Source organism: Calypte anna, chromosome 5A, assembly GCF_003957555.1.
Source record: "Calypte anna isolate BGI_N300 chromosome 5A, bCalAnn1_v1.p, whole genome shotgun sequence".
Classification (NCBI taxonomy): Eukaryota; Metazoa; Chordata; class Aves; order Apodiformes; family Trochilidae; genus Calypte; species Calypte anna.
The window spans coordinates 1,073,969-1,095,340 of NC_044251.1; the positions used below are offsets into that span (position 1 = coordinate 1,073,969).

At 39.5% G+C, this 21,372-nt stretch overlaps 1 protein-coding gene across 5 annotated transcripts in view; it reads left to right on the plus strand.

The window, feature by feature from the left end:
- Positions 1-21,372, plus strand: part of SIPA1L1 (signal induced proliferation associated 1 like 1) — a 228,744-nt gene that overhangs the window by 195,531 nt on the left and 11,841 nt on the right. For all 5 annotated transcript variants that reach the window (XM_030451666.1, XM_030451665.1, XM_030451669.1 and 2 more), the window contains 4 exons: positions 8,381-8,505; positions 11,279-11,397; positions 13,845-14,284; positions 20,232-20,471. In XM_030451666.1, coding sequence (XP_030307526.1) covers positions 8,381-8,505; positions 11,279-11,397; positions 13,845-14,284; positions 20,232-20,471 — 924 coding nt within the window. The remainder of the gene's footprint in view (positions 1-8,380; positions 8,506-11,278; positions 11,398-13,844; positions 14,285-20,231; positions 20,472-21,372) is intronic.

The window sequence follows — 21,372 nt, forward strand, 5'->3', positions numbered from 1 at the left end:
AAATTTGATGATTAAATTGAAAAATGAATACAGTGTGGTGTGAGAAAGTACAATGTGATAGCATAATTGTACTTTCTGGTTCATTTGCTCTCCTCCTCCCCAAAACTGCTGATGTTTTGCTTTTTTTTTTTTTCCTTTTTGAATGGATTGTTTTCCCTTTTACATGGGATCTTTGAGTCAGTGTTTGCAGAGAACTGTCACATCTTGCAGTACTATTAGGGTTGCAGCAATCAGACGTGGAAGGTAAGCATGCAAGAATTAAGATTTGCTGTGCAATTTTATTCAGACCTCTTGAGCAACAGTATTTCTGATACCTCCTTTGATAAATTGCAATAATTTCTTTTAACAGAGGACATCTGCTTCATTCACTTTACACAGTGGATGCAGCTTATTAAAGAAAAGCTATTTAATATTTTATTTTCCTCTTTATTACTCTGTTCCTATTCACTGGATGTCATTCATATCCTCCTGTAAGGATGCAATTATTAATCCTCTAAGCTTTACAGTGGTGCCTATTACTATAGCTTCTGAGTGCTTCACGGGTAATTAATTAAACTTGATTTTCAAAACTGTTGTGTGAGAAGAGATGTCTTTGGCCCTTTTCAAATTAAGAACAAAGGCAGAGAAATTATGTTCTGATTATTCACTGTGCCTAATTTCGGGCATCTCATATTTGGAAGTGTGCCTGGCATTGTTAATATTTTATGTATTACAATTACAGCTTCTGTTGACTTCAGCTGCTTTGGTAAGTTTTCAACTCAGAAGTAAATGGGACCTTGGAATCAAGACAGGGCCTTTGAGAAACTTCCAATTAGTGACAATGAATGAAAAAATTTCTTTAACAAATATGCCAGTGGTCACATTGGAGTGCTGCAGGGTAGGAATTCAGCTTGCTAAGTCAGCACTGAAACGCCTTCCCTGTAAGGCCATCCTTTGCTTTCTGCCAGCACCTCCTTCACTTCCAGGCTGTGTGCAGCTCTTGCAGAAGTTGTAACACAAAATAAAACTGCCCTGGGCAGAGGTCCTGAGGGAAGAGGCAGCTGTGTATCTTCATATAGCTGAAGACTGCCTTGGGCCATAGGCAGACAGAGCTGGCATTGCTGTGTGAGGGATGTGCTGCATCCCTGTGCAGATTGAAGGCATGGGGAGGAATTGCAGCTAATGACATGGAAAATAATTAAGAGCAGGATGTTTGCATTGTCATACAAAACAAAATAAATATAGGCACATCTCCCTCACTGCTTTCACAAAAGATGATTTTCTTCCTGTGCTTGGCAAGGCTCAGCCAGTCCCTTCAGGATGAGCTGGATCTGTTAGAAGCTGTGCCATGCCTGGTGTGACCCCAGGTCACTTGGCTGTAATGTAATTGTGTCTGTTTAATGCAATGGATGCTTGGCCTGCCTTTTAATTCAATTATGGGACTCATGCACATAACCATTTTGGAATGTCTTCTTAAAGGTGTCTTTTAAAATGAGTAATAGCTTGCTTTAGTTTGTTTTTTAATTATAAATAAAAGGCAGGCATGGATTCTCTTGACTATAGGGCCATACTGTTAACACAATACTCCTTTTGTTTTGAGAAGTGCCTTTCATCAATAGATTTCAAAGCACCTCAAAAAGTCAATTTGAACTAATTTACTCAAGTCCTTTGGTCTTAATTATATATGCTTCACATAAAGTGTAATGTCTTTCCCTAGTAATGTTTTTTAGTGCTATTGTGTACTGTACCTACAAAATGTATTGCTGCTTTAAATAACAAGATGTCCTGCCTGACTGGTCCATCACTGCTGGTCTTCCAGCCACATTTGTAATACAGTTTTGTTTGTCCTCAGGCTCTCTCATCTTTGTAAATGAGTTATAATTCCATGACATAGTTTTGAAATCTTGACATTTCTTCTGAACAGTGCTGTCACTTTTGGTAAGGCATAGGAAGTAAAGAAAAAGCATAGCTGAATCTGAAGTGAAAATGTAAGCATTTTCCAATAGGAAATCATTTTATAGAAATTATTTGAGAAGTAAATTGGTTTCCTTACCATAAATTCTAGTTCAGTACTGGGGAAAAAGTTTTAAATTGTGTATTACTCTGCAAGCATAACTGAGTGTAAATGTGTGTGCCTAAATAGATGGCTTAATACTATTAAAACTCTTTTTGTTGGCCAAAATTTTTTTTTCTCTTTATAAGTCTGCCATGAACTGCTTTGCTCAAAAGTGCCCAGGTTTCCAACTCTTGGACTGTGTCCTTTGCAATCAAAGATGTCAGAATTGTTGCTTGATAAACATAAGACAAGTTAAATTCAGTTTGGAAGGTCAGAAAGGAGTTACTGAATTCAATATGCTGCTTGTGGTGATCAGGCTTTAGATCATTCCTGTTGTGGCTGGAGAAGACAATTGCTATCATGTGCACTTCATGAAGTTCTAGATGATCAGAATGTCTGGTCAGTTCAGCATTTTGTTAGTTTACTGCTTTTTTGCAAAATATTGAAGGGGGAGACAGATGTGCAGCTGAGATCTGTGTATGCTTTCTTATACATGTGGATGTACCATATATATGAGTGGCTTCACTTGCTAAAAAATAGAACAAAGACCTAGCTAGCAGCAGTTAATTTGGTTGGGGTTTGGGAAACAAAATGCTCAAAGCAGAAAATGATCTTAAAGAAGCATTCAACTGCAGAAGGGGATATGCAAGGTGAGCAGTATGAGCCTGCCAGCCATCCTGCCCAGGTCTGTGGCACTTCATGCCCATTCATCTGCCATATGGTTATTCCAAGAGGAGAAGGCTTCAGATGGCTCAGGTCTTTATTTTGAAAAGGAATTCTGATACATTGAGATTTTTATATTAGAATGTGAAGATTTTTCAGGAGGATGTTAAAGTATTTGTAAATAACATTCCATATTATAATCCTTGTGATTTAATGTTTGGTGATGTAGGAATAAGCTTGATTCTCTTGGAACACTTTGCATAGACAGCTTATTACACTTAGTTTAAATTCCAGGCAGGACTTGATTTTGAGAATTAGAAATATTTTGTTCTGTTTGGTATTTGGATGAGGAATGTCATGCTTCATTATTCCATTATCTGTAAAAACAAATCAGGATTTCTAAAGCTGAGCTGGTTCCCTACTACGTGGCAGGATTTTCCTCCCATGCTCGCCTCTCTTTATTGACTCCCCTGCATTCTGCTTTTTGCAGCTGATTTTCTGTGTTTTCCAATAGATTAATTAGAGGGAAATGTCTGATCCCTCAGCTGATTTCATTTGATTCAGCTGATTTCCTTCAGCTGATTTCATTTCTGCTGTCTCCGTGACGCCACGGTCTTTGCTGATGTTTGCCTGGTGGTGTCCATCATGCTTTTCCTGGTGTTGTCTCTCCTGCTTTGGGTGGTGTTGTTCCTCCTGCTGTGCAGTTGGACACTGCTGTAGAGTATTGCTGACCTCTCTGGTTCTTTTCCCTGAGCAGGCTGTCTCCTGGTTCTGATGTCTACGTCACAGTTTCCTCCATTGCCTTAGCGAGGTCGCAGCAGTGCCGTAATTCTCCAAGCAACTTATCCTCCTCGAGTGAGACTGGCTCTGCTGGGGGCACTTACAGACAAAAATCCATGCCAGAAGGGTAGGCACCAGACTTTTCTATTCTTCTTAGGCAGTTTTTGTTTTGTTTTGTTCTCTATTCCATTTGTTGTCACATGTGTTAAACTAAAGAAGTGCTTGAACAGCCTCCTGTTGGCTGTTCACATGCATGAAAACATGTTTACAAGTACTGCTGCCATGCTTCTTGAAAAAGTCAGTGCTAAAAGTCCCTTCCTTCCTCCCTGTGTGACCTAACCACTCTGATTCTACAGTTACTATACGAAGAGACCCTATGGATTTAAAAATCTTCATTAAACAGACTGATTCCATGTTGCAAATTGCTTCACTTCATAGATTTAGATTTTAAAGTTGATAAAGGTCTGGGACTTTGCAGAGTGTGCTAATAGGTGAAGAAAAGGGGTGTTGAGCACAAGTAAGACTTCAAAAGTGTAGGAATAGAAGTGCTGCTGAATCAGTGAGGATCTTTGTCACATATTCACAGTTACCCTGTTTTAAGGTGCTCTCTTCCAGCTTTGCAGGAATCATCAAACTCTGAAGTTATCCATTGTCAATGTGGGGGGCAACTTGCAGAGGAAGAAATTAGATCTATTATCATTTTCAGAAAACACACTGAAAAGAGAAATAAATCAAGCATCTCCAAGTAGGGAAAAAAGCACTTGGGAGCAGGAGAACTGTCTGTCACACTATAAATTACTTCCTGTACAGAAGTTAAGGGGGCAAAACTGCTGATAGTTCACACTGCAAAGCTTCCTTCTGAAGTCTTCTTGAATACAATGGAGGTCACTGTGTGCAGTTTGTTCTGGTTTGGTGCCTTATAAAGCAGATGTACATTTTTCACTATTTAAAAAACCACAGTAGTAGTAATCTTAAATACCATTGTCAGGAAGTGCTTAGCACAAGGCAGTGGCTTTAGCCTGTTGAGATGCCCCTCGTGGGCCACTGCTCTTTGTCAGTCCACAGAATGCTGCTCTGAGAATGTCTTTGAACAAGTGCTGCTGCTTGCTCCAGGGCACTGGGGATTTGTCCTCTCTGTCTTTCTCCCCATGGCTCAGTTTCAGGTTTTTGGAAGAGGCCATCTCTTCTCTGCTGCACACCTTCACTGAGGCTTTTATTCATAAGACTGTCAGGGTTGTCCAGGTCATAATTTAAATCCTACTGACATGAGAAGATTTTGCTCTAAACCCATTAAACTTTGCTGTAAGGAAACTAAACAGAAATATGTCCAGAGCTTTGCAGCTGAAGAAAGCACTCAACCTCTTCATAGGCTGCACACTTCCTGGCTCATTGATGCCAGCAGTATTTATGTGTTACTTGAATTCTGGAGAGCAGCTTGTGCTCCTGATACCTCGTCTGCTCTTTTCCAACTACATCATTTTCTCTACAAAAATGGCATTGCTGCCATATGTCCTTAGACCATCACAACTGTAACTGCTTGAGGAGGAAGGGATTTTCAGACACGCTGGGGTTTTGGTTTGAATGAGCCTCAGAGCACAGCAGCACCATCCTTTTTCATCTTATAAGTCAATTTTACACATACGTTCACTACCACATTCTTCGAGCAAGTTCAGCAGAGATGTGTCCTAGAAACCTGGTTTATACAGGCTTTTTGGGCTTTAATTTGGTGCAACAAAACACTTGAGATGGAATAATGAAAGAAGTAATGTATGAACTTCAGAAGAACGTTTAAGTTCTTAATAAGAACTTATTAAATTCCAGTCATCTGACTGTTATGTTCTATTCTAACAGGAAAAGCACTTTACCTCCCATACTGTCATTGTGCACATAAATTATGTTTTCTCAGAGCTTCCCAAACATTTTCTACCAGGCTGAAAAGAGAACATGAAACATGTAATAATGAAGGAAACTTTCCCTTTCCTCAATAAGCAAACTAATATCTGTCACATTACTAAAAATCCTTGCAGTCCCACGTGCATCGAGGCAGCTCTGTTCAGTGCACCAGCTAGGGCTGGGTTAGCCCTTGTATGTTGTTAAAACAGGGGAGAGATATTTCAGCATTCAGCTGTAAAGATACTGCAGAGAAGGACAGACTGGAGTAGGGAGCACCATATCCTGAAGGTCATCTTCCCAAGATGAGGCTCCAGTGTGCCTGAGGTGTGCCATTTCCAAGTGCAGGAAATCTCAACTCCACATTCTGTGTATTTCTTCTTGTATAACATGAGAGATTTGGGAAGTTTGTGAAACTTCAGTGACTGGGAGCATGGTTGTGAGTCCAACTTCTGTCAGACTTCAGTTAGAGCAGTAGCTGCTGCCTCTTGTAGATTATTGGTCTGTATCCTAAGCCTGGGTATAAACAAAAACTTCACTGCTCTCAGGAATATCCAGATTGGTCTTGGATGTGTTTGTGTGTGTTTTGTATAGTTATCCTGTGTGTACCTGGAGGTATCTATAGTGTCATAAATAATGGGGAATGTAAAAATGGCATTCAAAAATAATTAAATAATGGGTTTCTCCTTGTGACAAATATATAAAATGTATATTTAAACAATTTTACTGTTCTTTTAACCCAGATTGATTTCTCCTTTGATATTTTTTTTAATTCATTCCTACATACCCTAATGGTCTGTATATTTAAGCATCATAGAATACAGCACTGCCTACTTTTACTATTCGTGCCTTTAAATAGCCCACTTCATGCAATAAAAGGGCAATCTAAAGACCTTTCTTACTGCTCAATTAGTAGAACAATGATTTTAATGAAAAAAAGTTTAGAAACATGGTGGGTTTATATATCTATAATCTTGAAAAAAAGATCCCACATCATAAAGTATTCCGAGTGCAAAATTGACTGCTTTTAGAATATGAGTATTATGGGGTTTAGGTAAGAGGAACAAAGCACAGAAAGTAAATATTTTGTCACTTCATCACACCCAAGGTTTCTTGATGACTTCTAATTATTTTGTAGTGAAAAGATATCCTTCCCAAAATGGTTTATGGGTCTTCAAAGTATGAAAATGACCTCGGATCAGTGTTTAAAGACTTAATCAGATTTTGCAGTGTTTTGTTTAGCCTTTTTGTGCATCTGTTTAATTGATATTCAGTAAGATCCTTGCTACTCTGTGTGAATAGAAAAGGAAAAGCACTACTCCTTAATGCCACTACAGTTTAAACTACTTTATAATCAGAAGGCAGGTGTATCCAGGCTTCCTTTACTTTTTTTATTCACCAAACCATGTGTTGACTGTAACAGGGGAGTGGTGGGAAGTAGCATCATATTTGGGTAAAATGCAGAAGACCCAGATTTTATGATGGGACCTTTTTTTTTTCTTCTTTGATGGGTTCATTTGAGTTAACCAAGTACATGAACTTTCAGATGGGGTGACCACAATGATCTTATGCTGACAGCTGGGCAAATGTCTGTTTTACAGGGCCAGTCTATATCTAGGGGAGTGAGCAGAGAGTACAGTGTGGGGATTTTCTGTTATTATGTTAGGCACATAGAGCTACAGAAACTCATTGATTTATAGGGGATATATCAGCTTGTTTCAACTCTTTAGGGTGTTACTCTGTGCGTATAGAGTTTGCAGAATTGTTTTCCCCTTCAGAATATGTCCCATTTAAAAAACAAAACCAAAAAAACCAAAAAAAACCCCACAAAACACTGCAAAAATGCATTTTTCTTGACAAGTTCGTAATGGTTGACCTGCCAATTCTGAACCCAACTATCATTCCTAGAGACTTGGAAGTTTTTTGTATGTAATACAGCATTATAATTTAATTCTTGCAGGCTTTTAGTGTACAAGGCATATAAATTTCAGTATGGCACCAAAGCACTGGGTGTTTCCTTTGTCATCATATTTTTCTCCTTGAGTTTACTGAATATTTATCAAGCTTTCAAAAATCTATCTGATTAATCAATCAGGATCTACAAAGTGCATTGAATACACTTTTCCTTCTGCAGTACAGGCTTTCTTCTACAGCAATAAGTTGCAGGTCTCCCTTATTTCCTACAACTGCATTTATTTTACACTAGACCACCCAACTTATTTTAATACCATAAGAACACAATAAATTGCAGAATTTGTAACTCCATGTTTTGGGAATCCATAACAAATGCAGTCAGCTTCATAATCAATCAGCTTAATCAACATATTTGACAGTGTGATACTGTCCCAAGTGAACCATTTGCATACATGTCTGTATCCCCTAGGCATGACCTTACTGTCTTTTGCTTAGAACCCATAAAAGTGGCTAAAACCCAAGGGATTGTCCCAGAAGAGTTTCTGATGCTCACTTTGGTTCGTTCAGGAGAGTGCTTTCCAGTTAAAAGAATCCATCCTTGATACCTTTTCCCAATAAACATACCTCATTTCCCTGTGCAGCTTTTATCCAAATTGTGATCATTTTTCTGTATCCATGTGATGGTCTGGTCAGCTTTTGTGGTCATTTTTTCTGTATCCACGTGATGGTCAGGTCAGCTTTTCATGGAGAGATCTATATAAATGAAAACTGATATTTTATTTCTGGATGTTGTGGTCTGTTGGGTTTTTTTGTCATCTTCTTAAATTTGTTTGCACTGTAACCAGTTGATCAAAGATGCTCAATAGATTAATGTGTACTTTAATCTTATAATTAAAGGCACTAAAAGGGTCCTGAGAGCTGCCACAAAAATTAAATGGAAAAGCATTATAAACCTATCGAGCAGTTAAGTTATGCATTGCTCTACCCTGCTGTTTGACAGTAGCTTCCTCAAAGTGCTCTTTTCTCCCCCTTTTGTGAGATTTGTGTGCATTTAATATCATTGTCTGCTTTGGTTTTTGTTTTGGGGTGTCACCACAGGTTTGGAATCAGCCGTAGATCCCCTGCTTCCATTGACAGGCAGAACACACAGTCCGACACGGGGGGCAGTGGCAAATCCACACCCAGCTGGCAGAGGAGTGAGGATAGCATTGCTGACCAGATGGGTAGGTAATTAATTCTTTACAATTAGCAAGTGATGCTAAGCACAAGGTGACCTTGGCAATGCCTCTCCATGCAGAGAAAGAACCCTCTCAAGCCCTGTGTTGTCAAAGTCCTTGGAAGTCCACCTTGTTCCTCAGGATGAGTAATTAGGTCTGGAGTATATCACATCTTCTGCAGTCTGTGTGCTTGAGACTTAGGAGAATAACCTGAGGAAGAACTGATTTCACTTCTTCATTTGATAATGTGACTAAATCTACTTTAATGCTCTTACTCTGAAATAATCTGTGCTTTTAGAAGCCCTTGGGTAGATGCACTTACTAATGTCTTGCTGTTGAGGACTTTTTTTGTCCTTACCTGCTCTCCCAAGTGGCTTGGCTTAGTTTAATTTTTGCTTAGTTTGTCTAAAGTGCTTGTGATACTGCCATTCAAATGGTGCTGTGTAAAGGCACATTGATTGTTTGATCACTGAAGCTATAAAAATACTGTGTACAAAATGGAAAAAATGCAATTGAAGTTTAAATAGTGAAGTAAATCTATAGCTTGGTAATCGTCTTCCAATATATACATTTTCATTGCAGTTGGCAATTAAGCTGTCAGCTGAGGGAGTATATTAACTACATAAAACAGCTGGGTACTGAGAATTTGCATTGTTAGACCTTCATCTGAAGTTTCTGCACAGACCTTTTACTACATCTGTGACTTGACTTGGGTGGATACCAAGGAGTCTGACACCAGTGAAGATCCCCTGTCTAAAACCAGCTCTGATTCAATATGACGACTCTGGTCAGGATTGGCAGATTATTTTTTTTTCTTTGTTACCATAAATTAAACTATTCCATACTTTTTCTGTTGCACATGTAGGTCATCTTACTGAATCACAACTTCTGTCCTATGTAAATGGACCAGTGCTGAACACAGAGTAAGGTTCAGCGACATCAGGAGTTTGTTAAACCAAATGCCAACCCCAAGTTCTGGAAATCTACGTTCTTCACATACCTTCCCAACCTCAGGGAGCTGTGCCTTGTTATTGAAGCCATCTGCCAGCCCCCCCCTCACAGTTCCCCCCACAGCTCTCACTAGAAAGCTGTGAATATTCTGATCTGCAGTTCTCATTTTGACAGAACAGTTTTTAATCACATATGTTTTGATGCTGTTGTGATGGTAACGACACATGGAACCCTTATCTTCTGCTCAGCATTGCTTTTGCACCAACATTGGGTGTTGATGCTGGTGTGGAGTGGAGCTGCCAGCAGGTTCTGCTGTACAGGGTCAGGTGTCACCTTATTAGCAAAATAAATAAGGCCAAAGAGAACAGAAGAAATGCTGTGGTTGAAGAGATGGCTCTGGCATTTGGCAAAAGATGGGAAATGTGTACTGACACATAATCCCTGTTTTATATCTTGTGTATTGTCCTGCACTCATAGAGTCACAGCTGGAAGCTGCATCCCTGACTGGAGACTCTTGCCAGTCTGGTGAATCTAGGTGAAAGTTTGGTTTTATGCCAGAAAAACCACATTTCCACTTGGGATAATCTGTCTGAAGGTAAATAAGACACTAGGTGCAGTGAATCCACATACTCCTTCCTCACCCATTTTTAGCTACAGAAGGCCTTTGTGCACCAACACTGCTTGCTACCACTTGCCAGGGGGAGTCAAGTTTGATTTTTGGGTTTTTTCACCCTTAATTATTTTTTGTAGTAGTTAAAATGGACAAAAAACCACAAAAACAAAAAGCCCAAAAAAGAACCAAACAAAAAAACACCCAAAAAGCAAAAAACCAAACAGAAAAACCCTACCTAAATTTGTTTTTTAAAAAGCTGGTAATGCTGCATATCAAAAACTACCTGTGCTGGGGAAAGCACTGCTAATTACCATGGATATTATTTAGTTCTTGGTGTTCCTGAGCACACATTCTACTTAAAAGCAGCATTTTTAGAAGCACAGACTATTGCATAACCACAGGAGAGAAGATGTGTGTAAAAGGTAACAACTGAAAGTAATTCTTTTAAAATACCTTGGGCTCTGAGAAGGCAATTACTTACATACCTGATGAGTAGTGTCTGGACACCCTCAAGACCTTTCATGATTATCTCCTGGGAAAAGCTTAGTTGGCAAAGAGCACTCCTGTGAATGTCCATGTAAGATGACTGGTTTGCAGTCCATCCACTTTTGTCAGGTCAGGTTTAGTAAGTATTCCTGTTGTACATCTGTGCAGTTTCTGCACTCACAGTTTTTAAGAGAATTGTGATTTCAACAGATTTTTGTCACCTCTTCAGTTAGAAAATGTTTAACTCATCTTTGACAAGAAATACGTGTAGTAGTTGCACTGGGTATTAAGTGATCACAGGAGGATTCTGCTGTCATCCTGCCTTGTGTAGGATACCCTACAAAGAAATGGTGATCTTGCAGGGTTTCTAATCCCATGTCCACAGGCAACGTGCAAATAGTGATACAAATTCAGTGCACTGTGGAAATGGTTCTGCTGTTTTAATGCCTGGCACAGTGCTGTCAGACAGTGGGCACCTAATTCCATTCAGGTTGTGCTGATGAAAGCCAGGGTGTTGGCTGCTGGTTTTTCATGAAGTCTTAGTGATTTACACCAGGCAAACCACTCACCTGTGGTTTGTCACAGTATATTTTGGGTCTTTTTATAATGAATTCGGTGTTAGCTATCCGAAGTTTTTGGCTGATGGTAGTACTGGAAAACTTGCAGTGTAAATGTAGGTTTGACATCTTCTTAGCTTGTTTCAGTGCATCCCTGTGTGCTGTGTTACAGAACCAACATGCCATCTCCCAGCAGTATCCAAAGTGCTGCCATCCTTCAGAGAAAGCCCCAGTGGAAGACTGATGAGACAGGATCCTGTGGTTCACTTGTCTCCAAATAAGCAGGGTCATGTAAGTTATCCTGTAAAAGGAATTATTTAATGTTTTGCTTTTGTTCCACAAGCTCTTGATACCAAAAATGTTGTTCAAAGTTACTTTTTGAGTGTCAGTTAAAAAAAGGAAAGTCCCTACTAGAACATGGAGGAAGAAGGAGCCAGAAGGAGCCCTTTTGTTCCCTAAATCCTACAGAAGCCAAGCACATCCTCCTGAAATATTTGCTGATAAGGTTTTGTTGCCAGTTGAACAGCAACTTCTTTCCTATGATCTTGAAATAAGAAGCAGATTCAGGGGAGTTTGTAAAGCTATTTTTAGCCCTTATATGTGAGACTTGAAGTTCATTAATATGTTTTATAATTCAGCACTCAGGTGCTTCTTTGAAACAGAGCAGTCATCTTGCATTTGTTTTTGTATTCTCTCCACTTTCTTCATCTAGTAGATCTATTTCTGCCTTTCCATAACCTAACTTGCACACTGCTGGGAGACTTATTCTGAAAGGTTTGCTGGAATCCTGCTTTAAAAAAGAAATCAGTCTTGTTTTATTTGTGTATAGTGTCTAAATGGTGAATTCTGCCTTTCTGTTTCCACAGAGTTAGATATTAGCATCTTTTGAAGGCTGTCACTTCCTGATTTACATACAGAGAGATGGATGAATGCAGTAAAATTTAAAATGTCCTGAAAATTAGGTCACTAGCCTCAAAAATACCCCACCCTTTAGGCTTGAAATTAGACAATAAACTGCATCACTTAAGTTTTTTTCCTATATTTGTACACTCATCTAGAATATGGGGTTGTGTTGTGTGATTCTGCTGAAATTAACAATTTCATTTGATCAAGTGTGAGAAAGTCTTTAATTGGTTCCTGTTGTTTGCTCCTGCTTACCAGCATTCTTCTTTCAGTGGAATTGGCAGTGTTACTTTTAGGTTATTAATCCATAACAACACATCTTCATTATTTAAAAAAACCAAAAAACAACAACAAAATGCAAACAAAAATAAACAAAAAATTAACAAAACCTTCCCCAGTACCAGCATACCTGTCTTCTTATTGTTAGGAGCATGAATTAGTCTTTATATTCAGATTGACCTGTTTTCTATGAGTCATATTTGACTGTATAATGGTATAATGCATCACTCATTAACTGGGGAGGAAAGAGGAGCACTGGAATTACTGATGCTGTCATTCTTCTCTTAGTCATTGTTAAAGAAAATCTTTATTATGTAGACAGATGGATGGGGGGGAGTGATGCAGTTCTTAATGAAGAGCAGTAACTTTAATTGGAGATAACTGGAAGTCCAGATCAGCTTATTCATATTCCTTCTGGTTTTATGTTGATTCCTGCTTTAGTATAATAAGAAATATGGATGCTGAATTTTTTTGCTTTCTGTATACATTCAGTTTCTCATTTCTGTCATATTTGGCTGGAACCTCTGCCCCTGGCTGCTTGGTGAAACTCAGGGGTAGACAAATAAGAAAGATGTTCCTAAGTCTCCTTTCTATCCCTTCCCTTATTCCTGGGCCATCTGGTCACCAAACAAGTCCATTGCCTACTGAAAAGCTGCTTCAGTTCTGGTTATGTAGATGACCAGAATGTAGGTAGATTCTGTAGATGGAAATTTAAAAGTAAAGAATTTAGATGGATATAAACAGCCCAAAAGTAGGTGAGCTACTAAGCAATGATGAGTGTTTGGCAAGAAATTGTCCCTATAATGGGATATTCCACCAATATCCACTCTGTAACTGAGGCCATTCAGTTTCTTTGAAACCACTGGTGGTAACCAGACAGCCCACAGACCAGTCAGATGCTGGCATGCCCCAGTGGGCCAATTTCAAAGCATTGCATTAAAGCTTCCTTTCTTGCAAGTTTTGGAAAACAGTTTCAGATGAGTTAAATGACATTTCAGTCATTGGAAAGGAATCTCCTGCTGAGGAGGACATACCCTACAACAAAGGAATAGGAAGAGCAGTGGTTATTTTGCCCTACTTTAACCTTTTGGGAGACAAATGGGTTATTAAATTGTTTCATACTTTTAAATATATGTATTAGATGTAAACAGAGCCAAAGTCTACACTGCTTGACCCGTTTAACTGGGCTGGGCTGAGCAGAACTGTTTTCGAAATGAAACTGAAAAGTATTTTTGGACAAAATACAAACAGCTCAGGCTTGCCCTGAAGAGTTAAGGCACAGCTTCCAAATCCAAATGAAAGCTTTTTATGAGCACTTGCACTGTGTTGGAACAAAATTTTTAGCCTTGATGAGTCTCCTCAGTGTATCTATTCAGTACCTCAAGATAAAAGAGCTCCTGTTGTGCAGTGGTGACTTTTGAATTCGTTTATTTCCTCCTCCTTTATTACCCTAATTCTGAAATAAACCTACAAGTGTGTTTTGGTTTTGGGGTTGGTTGTGTTTGTTTGTTTGTTTTTTCGTTTGGTTTTTCTTGGATTGTTGTTTCCTTCTGTAGTCTGACAGCCACTACTCCAGCCATTCCAGCAGCAATACTCTCTCTAGCAATGCCTCCAGTGCTCACAGTGATGAGAAGTGGTACGACAGTGGGGAGCGCACCGAGTCAGAGCTGAACAGCTACAACTACCTGCAAGGGACTTCAGCTGATAGTGGCATAGATACCACTTCATACGGACCCAGCCACGGCAGCACTGCCTCCCTGGGAGCAGCAACATCTCCCCGTACAGGACTGACAAAGGAGAAAGTGACACCTCTCTGGCACAGCTCCAGTGAAGTGGTGTCCATTGCAGACAGGACACTGGAGAAAGAGAGCCACTTGGATCGGAAAACGGAGTCTTCACTGAGCCTGGACATTCACAGCAAGAGTCAGCCAGCCTCCAACCCTCTGACCAGGGAGAACAGTGCTTATAGTCTGAGTGATGCAGTCTCACATACAAGGTAATTTCCATCTCTTATGAGTTTGACCCCTCCACACTCGTTTCCCTGGTCTCCCTGTCTAGCCTGTCAAACAAGGAATGGATGCTGATGGGAGGTTTGAGCTTAGGTTAACCAGTGTTGTGGAAGATCACCCTGGGCAGAATGCTTGAAAATCAGGGTCACATTTAGTCTTTACATCAGCTACTGCTGGTAACACCCAACAGTGTCTTGAAGAGCATATTCCATACTGCTGCTGTTAAAATAACATAAGACAAACAGGTGCCTAATGTATTTATAAGGAATATCATGCAAGAACTACGGTTCATCTGTTGATCAGAAAGATCTCCCCATTTAATTAGTACACATATTTAATACGTGTGCTTAATGTGAAGTTCTTTTTCAGTCCTGCATTTCAGGTGTTTTGCATTTTTCCCCCAGTCTTTTTTTTTCAGAAATCTGCTCTCAATCAGGATGATTGAGACTTGAGAGCAAGTTGCTTGGGAGTGCTAGCATGTAAATTTTAATCTCATCCTGCTGCAAGCCTGTGGGTGTGACACCTCACAGTCACCTTGCCTTTCTTCCTTTTGCCACTTGTAAAATTTGCAATACCAAGTACATGTCTTGATCACATAGCAGATACCCACTTCACAAGTTAATCAGAGCTGCTAGAGGCAGGAAGTATTTTAGACCATTTTCCTTGCCTGTTTCCCAAGAAGTATGCAGTGCTCCTACTGAAAAATCCTCATACTCTGTCAATAGTAGCAACAAGAAGAGAACACCAAAGCTCTTCCAAGTAAGGTGTGTGGTCATTGTAATTTGTTTGCCTTGTGGAGCCTGAGAGTTGCATTTTTATTCTTAAGGCACATCTGCTTTGAGTGTGCAGCTATAATGCCTACAGGCTGGAAGCCTGAAGCAATATTTGCTTAATTTTGAGCAGAGCTACGTTTCTGCAAGGCTTGGTGCTTGTCAGTCACTTTAACTACAGCTCATACAGTAGCTGCACACAGGGGTTGTCATAGAGACTGTAATGTGCCAAACTGTGTGTACTTTGTCGTGGTAATTTTGACAAATCTATTAATGGTTTGGTCTGGTTTTCTGCTTCTCCTGGATGGCCATTTTTGGACCGGAGCTCCTATTCAGTTGGTAGAGATCTCACCCAGGTCTTTTGAGACTGATGTCAGCCTACAAAGAGCAGCTGAAGGAGCTTGGGGTTGTTCAGCCTGGAGAAGAGAAGCCTCCAGAGAGATCAAAGAATGACCTTCCAGTGTCTGAAGAGGACCTACAGGAAGGGAGGGACTGTCTGAAAGGGCCTGGAGTGATAGGATATGGGGCAATGGTTTTAAATTAGAAAAAAGTAGATTTGGATTGGATGTTAGGAAAAAATTCTTTACCACGAGGGCGGCTGAAAACTGGCAGAGGTTGCCCAGGGAGGAGGTAGTCTCCTGATCCCTGGAGATGTTCAGTGTGAGGCTTGATGAGGCTCTGAGCAACCTCACCTGTTTGAAGGTGACGCAGGGGGGTTGGACTAGGTGACCCTTAGAGGTCCCTTCCAACCCAAATTACTCTGTGTGGTAGCAATGTGTGCATGAAGGACTTGAGTAAGTCTCTTGAAACCATTATGCAGGGGGATTTACTTGGGTAAATGGGCAATGTTATCATGTGCCCCTTTCTTGAGGGCAGAAATCTATATCGTGTGGCTATCTACAGTTTCATCCCTTTCCTCTTAAGACAAAGATGTATTTTTTCATGTTAATTAGAATTTACCAAGTGCCCTGCAGTACTTGTCTGAATATAACTAGCAGTAGCATTAAATACAAAATAATTATACCAAGAGCTGAAGTTGTCAGTAGCATTTCAGTTTGGAAGGATTATTTCAGAAGCAACTTGAGGCCTGGAAAACTTCCATGTAAGTCCTGGAAGCTTTGTTGTGAAGGTGAATCTAAGGGGAATGGCATCTTTGTACATCTTTGGAGGGCAGGCAAACCCTGGCAGCTCTCATCTCTGCTTTCCATGGATGTAGTTTGCAACTTGATTTCAAATTTAAGTCTAGGATATTGTCTCATTATCATTTTGTTTCCAAACATGGTATTTTCTCTGGTTGATTTCTATTAATATACTTGATGCTTCTCTGAAGATACTGAAATGGATTTGGGGGACTGCTACTGATATTTCCAAGTAAAGACTTCCTAGGCTTCATGCTAAAGAAAACAGTTGGCTGTGTTCTTCCAGTTTCATTTAAAAATCAGGTGTTAAAAATGCAGCTCTTTCTGAAAAGGAGTAGTAGGAATTTGCAGAAATGGATGGGCCATGACACTTGAGATGTATGGCAGTCCTTGCACCCTCAGGGTTTATTGGGGTGGAGAAAAAGCAGTCTGGCTTCTGTTCCCTCTTTTTTGGGTTTGGGTTTTTTTGGTTGGTTGGTTTTTTGGGGGGTTTGTTTTTTGGGGGTTTTTTTGGTGGTTTTTTTTTTCTAGGTTTTTTTTTTGGTTGGTTGGTTGTTTTTTTCTATGACTAGAACATCTTTGATGCCTCACAGTTTTGTTTCTCGTGGTGTTCTCCACTGGTGGCTGCACACTGAGCAGCAGTGCTGACCTGAGGAAACCTCCAGCTGTTTGCTCCCAGCTCTCCCATAGCTCTTTCTGTGGAGGCACAGCAGCTTGGAGGCTTGTTGAGCTGGCACTGCCAAAATCCACCCACAGCTCCCTGCTTCCAGGAGCTGAAGGAGAGGGGAGACTAAAGGATGATTCTGAACAGGCTACTTTTTGTGATAAATTAACAGCTTAATTGGCTTGTTCCTCGTAGCAGGTTCTGAATTGTTATCCTTTCTTCTCACTTTTTTTGCCTGTGGATGCTGGCATAGCTGTAGTGTCTTTGGAGTTGTGTTCTGAGCAAGAAGAAAAGGAATTTGGCCCTTAAAAAGAACTTGGTGACAAAAGAAAAGAAAATAACCACAAATTAAGAGTGTTTGTGTCTGTCGAAGACAGGAGCGATAATTAGTGTTCAGATCATTTGATGGTGCATAAAAGAACTTGTACCTGAGAACTGGTGGCAAAATGTGAATTACAGTGATTAACTTTTACAGCAGAGCTTCTGGCTGGGTTTCGTTTTTGTTCTCCACCCCCGTTCCCAAAGTCTTTTCTGATGATTGTGCAGATTTCTCTTGGCATCCTGGGAGAATTACATTATGTAGGCCAGTAATTATCCAGAGTCATTAAACTGAATGTCATTAAGTGAAGCCATATGTGCTGATGGCATGAATTCCCTAGGAAAAGAATTAAACCAAACTTCAGTTTCCACCTAGACTGCATGGTTTCTTATGGCCCTCTTACTAAAACCAAATGGAAAATCATAACTATTTCCATTCAGTTTTTCATTATTTGTAATAATTTTAAGACACTTGAAATATTATTAAATTATTAGGGAGGGGGGGTGTATTTTTATTATTCTTTAATTATTACTTTTATGAATGGCTTGTCTGTAGTTCTTGCAGGTTGTCATGTAGCAGTTGAATTTTTCTTTAAATTAATCCTTAATGTCTCAATAATTGAGGTGGGAAGTATGGGGCCAACAGTGGCTCTGTGTCCTGAAAATACGAGGACAGATGTGATCAAGCTGCTCCCCAGGTCACAGTAAAACCACAGCTTAAGATAGGCAGTACACTGTACTGAAAAGTGTATATAAAATAGTATGCTAGTTTTCTTGCTTATTTGCCAGACTGCTTTTGGCATCTATTATTTGGTCCATATTATAATTAATGTTAAAATAATAATACTTAAAATACAGACTGTGTAAATAGACTGATACATAATAAAATGTATCATTCTATACCTAGGCTTTTTGTATATGAATTTTTTGCAGCACATTGAACATTCTTTTTTACACTCTTTGCACAGTGATGTTAAAGATCAACTCTACCACCCTGCCTAGGAGCTGTTACTGGTTTTTATCAAGAAATGGTTTCTAACAAGTAGCAATGTCTTGAAAACTACCTCATGGATTTAAGAATTAAGAAATGTGATCAGAACTCCCCTTCTACACTAAAACAAAAGACTTCTCAGCTTCTATAGTCTGTTTATAAGGGGGGAAAAAAAAAGTAAAAGGCCCAGCCCCTATACATTTTCTTCAGATACATCCATTTTCCTCACATTGTCAGTTTCATTTCATTGATGATGTGTCACAGGTGGGCTCATCTGCTCAATGTTTGTAGGAGTTTTCTCTCAGTACTTTCAGTTCAGTAGGAGCAGACGAGGGGAAATGAGGAATTTATTGTCCCTTGCTATTGTTTTTCTCTGCTTTCTTGCTATAAATTGTTTACTAATATTTGTTAAAGCTTAGGTAAAGCTGTGATGTACAGTATCAAGTATTTGGGCTTGGTGGATTGGAAAATCTCTTCCTGTGCTAGTCCAACTTGCCATTTCTAGTATAGGTCTTTCAGTTATTCAGATGGAAGTAATTATAAAGTCATTTTATAATACAACATCTATATTTTTGTATTTTGATTTGCATGCATCTGAGCAGTTGTATCTTGGCTCTCATGTAAGGGACTTAACAGCCACCCCCTGTACAGCAGAGGGAAACATGGGCTGGTGCTGTTGGAGGTGGGAAGATCAGAGTTCCCTCAGAGTCCTTGGTAAATCCACAGCACTTAGGTGTTGGGACTCATGGTGCTAAACTTGAGCCATATGAAAATGAAGTTGAAGGTGATATTTTTTAGACTCCCATCTGTTGTAAATGAGAGAAAAGAAGAGAGAGAAAAGAAACTCCTAAGCATTAATCCTCCATCTGTGCCTGAGATAACCTAATTTAAGATGAGGAGAATCCCATCCTAAGGATATTTCTCCAGGAAATAGCAGGACCCAGAAAGGTGGTATAGATTAGATTACTGATTTCTATAAACCTATATGTAGGTGAGATTATTTTCCCAGTTGGCAACATAAACTTTAGTCTTCTCTGTTTCATTAAGAGATGTGAAAATGCTTTGTTTTATCAAGATACAAAAAGAATGACATACTTTCTCTGGAGCTAAGATAGAAAAGATTATTCAGTGACTTTACTCAGCCTTCCAGATAATTTTTATTTCTCAGTCAGATGCTGTTTTTTACCATGGGGCCATCTGCTTCAAATTCCTTCCTTGCAGTGCTGGATACAGGGATGAAAATACATCTGAAGTTCTGCAGAGAGCTGACAGAAAGCTGGTATTCAGGTGTATAATGCTATTGCAGTACTAAGGCTGTACACAAACTGTCTGTAACAGATCCCTGACCTCTTTAAGGTTGTTTTAGTAAATATTGATTCAAGCCCTAATGCTCCTGGTGTTTTGCAGGTGTTGTCTGACTGGAGTATCAGCATAACGAGTAGCTCCCATCTAAGCCCTCCCTCCTTCTCCCAATAATAAGATGCAGTTGCTCATCCCAACTCGTTTTTCTGTACAAACAAACTGACACATGTTAGGGACTGCTGACACTTCTCAGTTTAGAAGTCCTTTTTTTACAAATGGTTACTGTTTTTCAGGCAGAATCCAGGAAGCCCTCTTTTGAAAGATGGATGGGTTTCTTCTTTCGTTTGTTGTGGGATCTTAGAGATGTTTCCTGTTGCTTAACTTCCTTCAAAATGTTTTCTTCCACAGCCAGCAAGAAATTGGGCTTGGGTTCTTTTTTTCCTAATCCAGCTGCAATTTCTTGTATTACTTTCAAGCTGCCTAATGACCATTACCCCTAGGTTTCCCATTTGTGAAGGGGAATGAGGAGCTGGTGGTATTTTGCATCTCTAGAGGTTGCTTACAAATTTTTCAGTACTATATGAGATGTTTTTAATGAAAAATTGGGGGTAGATCCTTAAGAGCAAAGTGGTTTTGACAATCTACCTGCTATTGAAGACTGATATCTTGTGAGTTCTGATTAAAAATAGTTAAAGAAGATGCATATATATACACATTTGAGGCAAAATTTGTCTTATGTTTTTCTTGTAGTACCATGAGCTCACGACACTCTGCCAGCCCAGTTGTTTTCACCAGTGCCAGAAGCTCACCTAAAGAAGAGCTTCATTCTGCTACTTCTCCCCAGCTTGCACCTTCTTTCTCCTCCTCTTCTTCCTCCTCATCTGGTCCTAGGACTTTCTACCCTCGCCAGGGAGCTACTAGCAAGTATCTGATCGGATGGAAAAAGCCAGAAGGGACAATAAACTCAGTGGGGTTTATGGATTCAAGAAAGTAAGACTGTTTTTTGGTTCTCGTGTTTGGTTATTTGCTTTAGCTGTAAAAAAGCATTGGGGTCTGTGATACTTCTCTGTGTAGAAGAGCTCAAGAGTATTTAATAAAATGCTTAGTCTTCTGTAGAACCTAATCTGTAATCTAGAGGTCTGTAGCCAGGGTTAAATATTGGACAGTCACCTACTCTCATTCCCTGTCACCTTTTAAAAGTTTTTTTTAAATCATTCCCAGAGAGTTGTAGGGGTTTCAGTCCTATTGAAGCTTGTCTTTCCTTGGGAATTCTTAAAGGTGACTCAAAATGCTATTTGAGCAAACATTAAAAATCCTTTTACTAGAGCCTGAATTTTTCTTAAGCCTCTCATCCATGTAGTAGTACAGTGCAGGTTATGCATGAGTTCTGTGTTTCCATGGTAGGAATGGTACCAGTATCATCCAGTTTAACTGGTGTAAAGCAGGCCAGGATCATTCTGTGTTACAATATGCAGCTTTCTCTTTTGAAAGAGAAATTGAGAAACAATTTACTAGTGAAAATACTGTTCTTGAAGTCTGACTTGGAAAGCAAGCAGTTCAGAAAGCCCATTTCAAAGTAATTAATTCAGCCCTTCTTCACCTTGGTTGGGTCAAGCACAGCATCCCTGGATGATACCAATGAGTGGTTGTCAAAAGAAGATGGTGAAACTTCGTGATAACTGCATTATAAAGAGACAGTTAATTGATTAAAGAAAATCAGTGATATGCTTGGGTTGTGCTCATGTATATTTTTTTGTTTTGTACAGAATACACGTTATTTTAATAGATTCAGTCCCTTATTGGGAAAATGTATTGCTAGTTGATGTTTTTAACCAAGTTTTTTGCTTTGCCAAGCAGTCATTAAGATGGGGGTCTGCTCTATTAGACCAAT